Source organism: Dermacentor variabilis, chromosome 1, assembly GCF_050947875.1.
Source record: "Dermacentor variabilis isolate Ectoservices chromosome 1, ASM5094787v1, whole genome shotgun sequence".
NCBI lineage: Eukaryota > Metazoa > Arthropoda > Arachnida > Ixodida > Ixodidae > Dermacentor > Dermacentor variabilis.
Genome location: NC_134568.1, coordinates 117,941,061 through 117,953,503, shown reverse-complemented (window position 1 = coordinate 117,953,503; position 12,443 = coordinate 117,941,061). Strand labels below are relative to the sequence as shown.

Here is a 12,443-nt window from a genome sequence, read left to right as displayed (position 1 = left end):
AACAAAACTCTTTATTCTACGCCTTCCCTCACATGTGCATGCAAATGCACATGTACAGACAACAGCTGCAGCAGACAATCTGCGTTCTCAGCCAGCAGTGTGCTTTGGTTTGAAAAATTGTCTGCATTTATTGCTTTTCTGCTCTTTTACAGGTACACAAATTGCTACACATGCATATATACTATTAAAATGGAGTTCAAAGTGCACCGGTATGCTTTATGTATTCTAATCACATCACATGAGAAGACAATAGGAATGCTTGCCCAAATTATATCACCAACCCATTATGCAAGGAATAGGCAAAGGTAGTTGAAAACATGGGGAGCAGTTCCACTGTGACCTGTAGCAAAGCAGGTGTTTAAAACCTAATAATAAATTACATGGTTTACCCAGAGCACTTAAATTTGTCCCTTGGTTATCACAAGGACCAACCCTACCAACTCAGTACATAAGTACAGAACCAGCCAAATCGTTTCAGGGTCTCTATAATGCAAATATATATATATAATCAACCCTGGTACAAGTTTCAATGTTTAGCCTGTGGCAGATTGCCTCTCAGCACATCAAGAAATAGCATGTCTTATTGAGGCTGCTGTTTGTAGTTATGAATGTACAATGAACATAAGGCAAGCACATATAAGTAGAATATGCGCTTTAATGCTGCTGCATAACATGTAGTGGAGAAACTGTATAGCCACAGCTTTCCCAGAATGGATAAGGCCAACTGGGTAGCTACAGCATTGGAAATTGATTCTGAACTCTTGACATACAACAGAAAAATATGACCCTCATTCCACGGAGTGAACCGAATTTCGCAGGAGCATATTTTCTTTTGTTTCTGTCGTCACTGTTTATCTAATTATTATTTTATTATTTATCTTATTCGTTCCAAGATAAGGACCTGCTCACTCCATACTACTTTACAACGATGAAGCATTAACTGTTCTTGCGAGGCGCTGATACAAAATTGAATTATGTGCCTCTCTAAGCACCGAGTTATGTGAGGCAATGAAGCTATCTGCTCCGCGCCGTGCTACTTGTGCAAGTTGGCACGACGCAAGCTGTGCCGATGACGTCCTCCACAGTCATCATCATCATCAGCCTAGTTACGCCCACTGCAGGGCAAAGGCCTCTCCCATACTTCTCCAACTACCCCGGTCATGGACTAATTGTGGCCATGTTGTCCCTGCAAACATCTTAATTTCATCCACCCACCTAACTTTCTGCCGCCCCCTGCTACGCTTCCCTTCCCTTGGAATCCAGTCCGTAACCCTTAATGACCATCGGTTATCTTCCCTCCTCATTACATGTCCTGCCCATGCCCATTTCTTTTTCTTGATTTCAACTAAGATGTCGTTTACCCGCGTTTGTTGCCTCACCCAATCTGCTCTTTTCTTATCCCTTAACGTTACACCCATCATTCTGCTTTCCATAGCTCTTTGCGTCGTCCTCAATTTCAGCAGAACCCTTTTCGTAAGCCTCCAGGTTTCTGCCCCATATGTGAGTACTGGTAACACACAGCTGTTATACACTTTCCTTTTGAGGGATAGTGGCAACCTGCTGTTCATGATTTGAGAATGCCTGCCAAACGCACCCCAGCCCATTCTTATTCTTCTGGTTATTTCAGTCTCATGATCCGGATCCGTGGTCACTACCTGCCCTAAGTAGATGTATTCCCTTACCACTTCCAGTGCTTCGCTACCTATCGTAAACTGCTGTTCTCTTCCGAGACTGTTAAAAAATACTTTAGTTTTCTGCAAATTAATTTTCAGACCCACCCTTCTGCTCTGCCTCTCCAGGTCAGTGAGCATGCATTGCAATTGGTCTCCTGAGTTACTAAGCAAGGCAATATCATCAGCGAATCGCAAGTTGCTAAGGTATTCTCCATCAACTTTTATCCCCAATTCTTCCCACTCCAGGCCTCTGAATACCTCCTGTAAACATGCTGTGAATAGCATTGGAGATATCGTATCTCCCTGTCTGACGCCTTTCTTTATAGGGATTTTGTTACTTTCTTTGTGGAGGACTACGGTGGCTGTGGAGCCGCTATAGATATCTTCCAGTATTTTTACATATGGCTCATCTACACCCTGATTCCGTAATGCCTCCATGACTGCTGAGGTTTCGACTGAATCAAACGCTTTCTCGTAATCAATGAAAGCTATATATAAGGGTTGGTTATATTCTGCACATTTCTCTATCACTTGATTGACAGTGTGAATATGGTCTATTGTTGAGTAGCCTTTACGGAATCCTGCCTGGTCCTTTGGTTGACAGAAGTCTAAGGTGTTCCTGATTCTATTTGCGATTACCTTAGTAAATACTTTGTAGGCAACGGACAGTAAGCTGATCGGTCTATAATTTTTCAAGTCTTTGGCGTCCCCTTTCTTATGGATTAGGATTATGTTAGCGTTCTTCCAAGATTCCGGTACGCTCGAGGTTATGAGGCATTGCGTATACAGGGTGGCCAGTTTCTCTAGAACAATCTGACCACCATCCTTCAACAAATCTGCTGTTACCTGATCCTCCCCAGCTGCCTTCCCCCTTTGCATAGCTCCTAAGGCTTTCTTTACTTCTTCTGGCGTTACCTGTGGGATTTCGAATTCCTCTAGGCTATTCTCTCTTCCACTATCGTCGTGGGTACCACTGGTACTGTATAAATCTCTATAGAACTCCTCAGCCACTTGAACTATCTCATCCATATTGGTAACGATATTGCCGGCTTTGTCTCTTAACGCACACGTCTGATTCTTGCCTATTCCTAGTTTCTTCTTCACTGTTTTTAGGCTTCCTCCGTTCCTGAGAGCCTGTTCAATTCTATCCATATTATAGTTTCTGATGTCCGCTATCTTACGCTTGTTGATTAACTTAGAAAGTTCTGCCAGTTCTATTCTAGCTGTAGGGTTAGAGGCTTTCATACATTGGCGTTTCTTGATCAGATCTTTCGTCTCCTGCGATAGCTTACTGGTTTCCTGTATAACGGCGTTACCACCGACTTCTATTGCGCACTCCTTAATGATGCCCATGAGATTGTCGTGCATTGCTGCAACACTAAGGTCCTCTTCCTGAGTTAAAGCCGAGTACCTGTTCTGTAGCTTGATCCGGAATTCCTCTAGTTTCCCTCTTACCGCTAACTCATTGATTGGCTTCTTGTGTACCAGTTTCTTCCGTTCCCTCCTCAAGTCTAGGCTAATTCGAGTTCTTACCATTCTATGGTCACTGCAGCGTACCTTGCCGAGCACGTCTACATCTTGTATGATGCCAGGGTTCGCGCAGAGTATGAAGTCGATTTCATTTCTAGTCTCACCATTCGGGCTCCTCCACGTCCACTTTCTACTAACCCGCTTGCGGAAAAAGGTGTTCATTATCCGCATATTATTCTGTTCTGCAAACTCTACTAATAATTCTCCTCTGCTATTCCTAGAGCCTATGCCATATTCCCCCACTGACTTGTCTCCAGCCTGCTTCTTGCCTACCCTGGCATTGAAGTCGCCCATCAGTATAGTGTATTTTGTTTTGACTTTACCCATCGCCGATTCCACGTCTTCATAAAAGCTTTCGACTTCCTGGTCATCATGACTGCATGTAGGGGCATAGACTTGTACCACCTTCAATTTGTACCTCTTATTAAGCTTCACAACAAGACCTGCCACCCTCTCGTTAATGGTATAGAATTCCTGTATGTTACCAGCTATTTCCTTATTAATCAGGAATCCGACTCCTAGTTCTCGTCTCTCTGCTAAGCCCCGGTAACACAGTACATGCCCGCTTTTTAGCACTGTATATGCTTCTTTTGTCCTCCTAACCTCACTGAGCCCTATTATATCCCATTTACTACCCTCTAATTCCTCCAATAACACTGCTAGACTCGCCTCGCTAGATAGCGTTCTAACGTTAAACGTTGCCAGGTTCAGATTCCAATGGCGGCCTGTCGAAGCTACCCCTCAAGTCTAAATACTTTAAGGCAGTTTGTCGTGTGCGTATCATGGCCACGCATGCTTATATCGCCTTTCCGTTTCTCTACCACGGTTGCGCTTTAAAACCACGGCGCTGCAAGTTTGCTTTCCTTTCCTTCCCTCTTCTCCGCCCTTAAACTGGCTCTCTTAACTACTACACGCAGAGACAAAGAAACAGCACGCGCATGCGATCGCATAGATGAGATGAATACATATATATAGAAAAGCATCAGTCATAGCTCTCGAAGTATAATATAATATAATATAGAATAGCTCTCAAAGATAGCTATTCCGGCGGCTAGCTTCCCACGCTATGCGTGCCGTCCTCGCACCTGTTAAAGCTTTTCCTAGACGCTAGAACTATACTATTCCTACGCAACCTTGAGCCATCGGAAAGCGCGTTTTCCACGCCTGGCCGGCGGAGAGGGGAGGCTTCGTTCCGGCCGCGAAGCTCTCCACATCCCCGTAAGGAGCCTGGTGGTGGTCTCGCGCTGACGATGCCCTCTCGGTGAGCGCATATTTCCCCCCTCATCTTTTAAGAGATTCAATACATACAAGCATTTGTCTCGCAAACCAGATTTATTTCAAGGGAATTTTCCACGTCTCAATTATTTCTCTCGTCGTATTCGAGTGCTCATTGCCGTGTTATAGTTTGTTAACGAAGCTTCCCCTCAAGTCTGAATACTTTAAGGCAGTTTGTCGTGTGCGTATCATGGCCACGCATGCTTATATCGCCTTTCCGTTTCTCTACCACGGTTGCGCTTTAAAACCACGGCGCTGCAAGTTTGCTTTCTTTTCCTTCCCTCTTCTCCGCCCTTCAACTGGCTCTCTTAACTACTACACGCAGAGGCAAGAAACAGCGCGCGCTTTAGATCCTATAGATGAGATGAATATTTACAATTATTATTAGGGTTATAATTATATTCGAGTGCTGATTGCCGTGTTATAGTTTGTTAACGAAGCTTCCCCTCAAGTCTAAATACTTTAAGGCAGTTTTCCTAGTCTCTAAAGCCGCTCGAGTTCACGCTGCTCCTCTGGCGGCCATTTTTCCAAGAAATTATGCCTTCCAACCACTCAGAATCAGCAAAAATCGACTGTCGCGGACAACACCAGCCCCTTTCCACATAAGTATGAGGCTCGGAGCAGGAGCTATAGCGCTTGAAAGTAACCGCTGGCTTGACGAACCAACCGACTGAGCTACCTTTCCGGGCAACATTGAAGGATCACGAGTTCAAATCACAAGTTATGTTCCTTTTTTTTTTCCCTTTCTTTTTTTTCTTTTTTTTTAATGTCTTTTCCTTCATTTTATCACTGTACGGAAACCCTCCTAAAAGAAAAAATTATATATCCTCAATTATGTGTGGCCACACATGTGCAGGTCATAAATACCAGGTTCTCTAGCCGAGTGCCATCCATGCGGTATAACCGAGCTCAGATTGGCCCACCTTGACTGATCAAATTGGGCACCACTGTAGGTTAAATGAGGCGTACAACTCCTGCGGGACCCGCCGTGGTTGCTCAGTGGTCATGGTGTTAGACTGCTGAGCACGAGGTCGCGGGATCGGACCCCGGCCACGGCGGCCGCATTTCGATGGGGGCGAAATGCGAAAACACCCGTGTACTTAGAATTTGGTGCACGTTAAAGAACCCCAGGTGGTCGAAATTTTCGGAGTCCTCCGCTAAGGCGTGCATAATCAGAAAGTGGTTTTGTCACGCAAATCCCCATTCTCCAATTTTTAATTTAACTCCTGCGGGGACGGTAGAGTATCCGTCTCCAGTGCAAAAGGACCGTGATTCAAATCCCGGTGCAGCGCAATTCTCCATCGGAAAATACAAAAAAAAAACGTGTGTTGAGAAAATTGCACAAACAGGCCTGGAGTGCGGCCTGATCCCGGTGACCAGAACCGGTAACGCACTCTCTCACCAGAGCAGGATTGGCCACCCTGGTGCAGTACTGGGCCACAACCTCCTATATGAATACAACAATCCACAGTACCGCTCACCAAATCTTATCTAGGTCATCAGGCTGTGAGAGCTGTGCCGCTGACCTCATTCTTGGCACTGTGCATACGTTTATCACCGAGCTTCATACACCCTCATCGCAAATCTTCAAAGTGGGGGCATATATGCTCACGTTTAAAAAAATATTTGTTGAGGAATTTCTATCACCACATCACATTTAGGCTTCATTCACAGCCATTGCTCTGACCCATCAATGTCACAGCGCCAGCTTCTGTCAGGGGAGAGGGTTTTCCAAGCTGGTTTTTTCCATGAAAACAGGTTACCAGCAGCATAGGTAACTCATAAATATTTGTGTAACTGTACCAATGATGTAGTCCCACCTTTTCAGAAACCAACCTAGCAGGAGACTCCCATGTGCTACCGACTGCTACTGAGGGCACCCGCATTGCCTTCATGCTTTTCAGAGCCCTCGTGCTCATTGGTTGCCAGCAGTCACACTAAGAGAAATGCTTATATTTCTTGACTTGAACAAAGCAAATTTTTACTGTGATGCATTTTCTCAGTCATTTATTTATACTGTATTATATACATTCTTCAGTCATTAAAAAGATAACTTGCATTGTTTGCTCTCAAACACGCCAAACTTTAGTTTCAGCCAACCGAAAGTATAGTTCACACTGTAGCAACATGTGTGCTGGCCAGCGGCCATTAAAGCGCTACTACATTGTGTAACCAGCATTTTTTCCCCCCATAATGGGGAGGGGACGGGATGGATGACAGCTGTGTGAAGGAAGCCTTAGGATCTCTCTCCCTTTGTCTTACTGCCCAGACAGTAACAAGAAAATGGAACATACTGCAGTTGCTTATTAAAAACAGTATTAAAAACTACCCCTCCACAGCAAAGTGATGTTGCATCTATGGTTTTACCTGTATCAGTGCTGTGCGCAGGGCTGAAGTCAGGAACAGCTGTGCACCAGAAAGGCCCTCAGTGAAGGCTTTGTAGACACGACTGAAGGCGCATGAGCCATGTTGCAGAAGGCGCCGCACATTGTCGCAACCTTCCAGCTGCAGTACCATCAGCTCACGCAACAGTTGTAGCATGAGTGTCTGATCTTCAGAGAGGGTCCCACAGCCATACACACATGACACTAAAATGTCTACGGCCGCCTGGAGTTGACTTGTAGGGCCACGCACAAGGCACACAGCCACCAGGCAGGGATCCTGACGAAGGCTGCGAAGCAGTGTTGCATAGGCGACGTCATGAATGCCCAGGATGCGATACGAATCCACGAAGCATGCAGCCTCAAGGGCATTGAGGCGCTGGCAACACGAGGCAGGGCTGCCGTCACGACCAAGGACAAGGGCATCCAACGCATTGCGCTGCTGCCGCCAGATCCAAGACAGATGCTGGAGGCGTTCAACAGAGCGTTGCACACGCTCATTCAACCGCTGCAGCTCTCGCTTTTCTGAGTCCACAAACAGATGCTCACGGCGGAGCCGCGAAGCCAACTGGAGGAGCTCTGCACGCAGGCCAGAATTGCCTGCGCTGCCCCTCTTCAGTCCCATGGCCACACTTTAAGCTGAAACACCAGAATTATGGCACATCATGAAACCAGGAGTCTCTACAAATAGACCGTAAGATGCTGCAAAGAGTGGTGAACTGCTTCACTACAAACCTCTTACTGCATGGTTGTATCATATTATATATAATACATATAGAATAACTTCTCCAAGCTTACCATATTTGAAAACAAAGAAACCTTGCATACTTTCCCACAGTCTGTCATATCTAGCAATAAAATGTATAGCGGCTGTAAATAAATAAAAAAAATATTTATGGAGGCAGCTTGTAACACAATGTGCACATTGTGTGTTTGTAGAGGGGGGGGGGGGGGCAACGCCTTGTCTATGTGCCATTCTCCCTGGCTATGCCCCTGGTTAAATTGAATTGAATTCTGGGGTTTTACATTCCAAATCCATGATTTAATTATGAAGCACGCTGTAGTAGGGGAATCCGGATTAATTTTGACCACCAGGGGATGTTTAATGTGCCCCAAATGCACGGGACATGGGCGTTTTTTGCATTTCACCCCCATCGAAATGCAGATACTGCAGGCCCGGATTTGATGCCACAACCTTGTACTATGTCCTTGGTGACAAGCTCAAGGAACTTAAGCAATAATTTATTTATTTATTTATTTATTTCAAGTACCTGCAACACCCAAAGGCACTGATGAGGGGGGGGGGGGAATACACAGGGTTACATATGCTCAGATAAAATACATAACTGATCAAAGAAAAATAACACAAGAGGAAGGTTCACACCTCTATAAATTTAACAATGCTCTGAACGATACTTCAGTGCAACAATCAGCAATTTCCTGCGATAGCCGATTCCACCGGGATACTGTGTGTGGGAAAAACGAGTACTGGAAGACGTGTGTTCTACAAATAATTTCTCTTATTTTTAAAGAGTGGTGACTTCTGTGAGATAAGAAATTAGGAGGTAAACAGTAAGTTTCTTTATCTATTTTAACCGTATTGAAAGAAATGTTAAAAAACATTTCTAATATCATGTTTTGTCTGTGTGCGCTTAATAACTCCCATCCCAAGCTATCCTTAAGTGCAGTAATACTAGAAGTCATAATTACTACAGACAAAACAGGCTGCACAGTTTTGCACATGCTCGAGCATATTATATAGAGTTTTGAGTTGCGGGTCCCAGTTCATCAGGCATACTCTAATATGGGTCTTACGTTTGAAAAATAGTTCTTTAATTTTGGGAGGAGCTAACCGGAAGTTGCGTTTAACAATATTTAGCAATTTACAGGCTTTCGCTGTAACATATTCAACGTCCTTAGTTCAAGTTAAATTCAATGAGAAATAAACATCAAGATGACAATAAATGGGGTCCACTTTATAAATTGTCGCATGAATGGCCTAAATAATGAGCCTGATCATGCCAGTGATAACTAAGCGCTATGTAGGCAGGTTTTAGTAAACAGGATGCATAGCCAGAATGTATGTAATGTTGCGCTGTGCTGGAAGTGACAAGAAGTAATAATAATAATTAAAGAAGGTTAATCTTTCAAAGCCATACCTAGTGGATGTCTTTGAATTCATTTTGACTACTTTGGTTTTCCTTTATTGTATATGAAAATCTCAGTGCAGTAGGTTCTTGGATTCTGCTTCATTGGAGTGAAATCAATGTGGGAAGGATATAATCCTTGATCTTGTACTCAGCAGCAGACCACCATGGTGAGCAGAACAAGAACTTAACTCAGAATAAAAAATCACAATGTATGATGCTGATGTAACCCCTACATAATGTTTTCACACAATTGTTGTCATGTTTATTTGCTAAAACTATGCTGGCATTGCAAACAGGGGCAAATTAAAATATTAGCATTGAATTCACCATACATTTTAAATAACTGCCCTCCATGTTAACAATTGTTCTGATGAAAGGTTTCAGAAAAGTGACCTCTTTGCGACAACAAATCACTCATATTTTGTCAGTGATCTGTTTGATTGATTCATTCATTTATTTCTGAAAGTATTATGAACAGCTGGAGGCCTCGGTGATAGTATGCTTGTGTAATACAAAAACTGGGAGGAAAAATTTTGAGCAAAAAAGGAAGAAGACTGGGAAAAGTATAAATAACATAATCTCAAAAAATTTAATTATGGGGTTTTATGTGCCAAAACAACTTTCTGATTATGAGGCACGCCGTAGTGGAGGACTCCGGAAATTTCGTCCACCTGGGGTTCTTTAACGTGCACCTAAATCTAAGTACACGGGTGTTTTCGCATTTCGCCCCCATCAAATAACAATCTCGAATTCAACTTGAAGGCAAAAATTAGTCAAAGGGCAAACACGAGAGTTAAATCTGTCAACATAAAAATACAAGGTATCTTGTTAGGTTAAAACTTGTTATGGGTTTAGAGTTAACTGAGAAGCCCCTATAGAAAACTTGTCAGATTACACAAGTTTGGTAGAGGCACAGCAAGCACTAGAGCTGAGGTTAACTCTTGAGAGGAAAAGTGAGTATGGACTGGCTATATAAAAATAAGTAATCACACTATTTTCACCACACTTCCAAGGGGTACAACATTAATCATATGCAGCGCACACTCATTGTAAACTTGGTGCACCAAGAACAAATCATACAGGGTTCAAACAAAACGTTGCTGAACACATTTTCGTTTTTACTTTTTTTTTTCGTTGGTCATAATAATAGAACTTCAGGCAACCGAAAACTCTAACTTTGACTGCACAAAAGAAAAATGTAAAACACAGTAACACATACGAGAACTTTGTGTGCCTAGCTTTCTGTAGGACGCATTAGCAATGATCCAAACATCCTGGAAAGTTAATCGGGAGTCAATCAGTACTCCTAAGTCACTCGTCTAACTTGCTCTTTTTAAGGGTAGGTGTTCAGGTGCACGTATAAGCATTTTCCATAGTAGTCATTTTATACTAAAAGAAACAGTGAGCGTCCTAAATGAATTAATTCGCAAAAAGTTTGAAGAACACTACTGAGGACTGCAATGAGCAGGTTTCTTTAATTTGTGGTCATTATATTACAAATAAAAACGAAAATGAGTGGGCAAGCATACTGACAATTATCCAAAAGTTCAACTATTTTTCGCAGCACTTCAGCTGTTCAGTAATGAAACAAATTTCTGTTCTCTTGCAGACATGACTAAAATAACAAGGCTGCTGTAGAAGTTGCGTCAGATGTCGCCAGATAATTCAAAACTACCTTTCTGCTTCCACACTAAATTGCTTTCACAAACGCAATGTAGCCGGTTCTTTTTTAACCTTCAGCGACCATGACAACTTAATTAAAAATATTTGCATATGTATAGGCAAGCAGAGACCTCCCTGAAACTGCCAAGCTTCCGACAGGGACTTGCCACCACACGAAGGTGACGGCGGGCACAAGCATCGCCAGTAAACCTGAGCAGCTAGAAACATTTTATTCGCAGTGGTAGCACTTCCACTAGCAAACCCACAATTAGAATGTCCATAACATGAGCCTAACATATGGAGGCAAACGCAGTCACTTTACATCACGGTAACGGGGTGACGTTTCATTCAACATAACGAAATCGATCGCGCTTGCGACGTGCCTCTCACACACACCCACAATGGCACTGGTTACCGGAATAACCTCAAACGTCCTTGTTTATGCGAAAGGATTGACGACGCGAATTCCTTTCGTGATGTAATCCAGTAATACAACCATCACAAAACCAAAGGAAGAAGAAAACGTCAACATAAGCCGCATTTAGTTCCCTTAGCAAAAAGCTTTTTTTTTTTTCGCTGAGGTATTTAGAAATGTGGGCGGAGTATGCAAAGTAATCAGTGTGTCACTTGCTGATCACGTGAAAAACGACGCGAACATGACAACTAACGGGAATGCAGGCCAACACGGAAATAGTACGAATTCAATTCGGGCGTAACGCATTCAAAATAGAATGATGGTTTTGTGGTAAGACAAAAATAATAGTCCTCCTCACATCAGTAACATATACTGACAAGAATACTACATAATCAAATGCACGGTGTCACAAATTAATATACGATCATTTTGTCAACGTTGTGCAATCAAGTTAGTACGACAGCTAGGCAGAGGCCCGACATCATATGCCGCGAACCGTTCGATGAATCACACGTAGCACCCTAAACAAGTCGCACAACTGCACTCACAAGCAGGTGATGCCACCTGAGAGAGCTGTTGCCTTACCTTTCAGTCAATTACTGCTCAAATCCAGCGATGATTCAGTGTACACATAACACACGCAATCCCAATTCTAATTCATAAATTCCAACACCCACCGTCCACCATTGTTGTTGTTGCAATTGGTTCGCGCTTGCGCCGTTCGCGCCGCCACCACCTTGCTTGCATGACGTCAGTACTGGCGCATTTTCCGAATGCGTTACTATGCGTTACAAGATTATGGTCGGGACGTGGGCCGCGTATCGTCTGTCGATGCGCTTTAATTTGCGATGTTATTGTACATTTAGAAAGAGATGCACACACAAAGAAAGAAAATGCCGCCACGTCATTCCGTCACTCGACAAGACAGTTGTAAACCGCGTTAGCTTAGCTGCTAAGCCTGAGGAGCTGGGATTGAATACCAGCCGCCGCGGCCACATTTTGATAGGGGCGAAATGCGAAAACGCCCATGTACCGTGCATTGGGTCCACGTTAAATAAACCCAGCTGGTCAAAATTAATTCGGAATACCCCACTACGGCATGCCTCATAATCATATATTGGGGGCGAGGACTTGGAGTCACTGTCTAGCTGTCGGAAGCGCCTCCCTTGTGTAGTATATGAGGGATAACGCGGCGCGCGCCTCATAGGTTTGGCTAATAGCGCTTAATAAAAACACCACGCGGCAGCCCTCCTGTACATTTCTGTAAGTACTCTCAAAACGAGGAAACTTTATTACTGTCGAAATAATAATCTTGGGCAAACTGAAAGTACAGAATCGTTTACAGACGCTATCTCTT

At 43.6% G+C, this 12,443-nt stretch overlaps 1 protein-coding gene across 2 annotated transcripts in view; it reads right to left on the bottom strand.

The window, feature by feature from the left end:
• The window catches only part of Gapvd1 (GTPase activating protein and VPS9 domains 1), a 177,401-nt gene extending 165,591 nt beyond the window's left edge, over positions 1 to 11,810 (bottom strand). For both annotated transcript variants that reach the window (XM_075693916.1, XM_075693922.1), the window contains exons 1-2: positions 11,672 to 11,810; positions 6,846 to 7,498 (exon numbers count right to left, since the gene is read on the bottom strand). In XM_075693916.1, the coding sequence (XP_075550031.1) occupies positions 6,846 to 7,484 (639 nt within the window). In that variant the 5' untranslated portion in view covers positions 7,485 to 7,498; positions 11,672 to 11,810. The remainder of the gene's footprint in view (positions 1 to 6,845; positions 7,499 to 11,671) is intronic.
• Between the last annotated feature and the right edge of the window lie 633 nt (positions 11,811 to 12,443).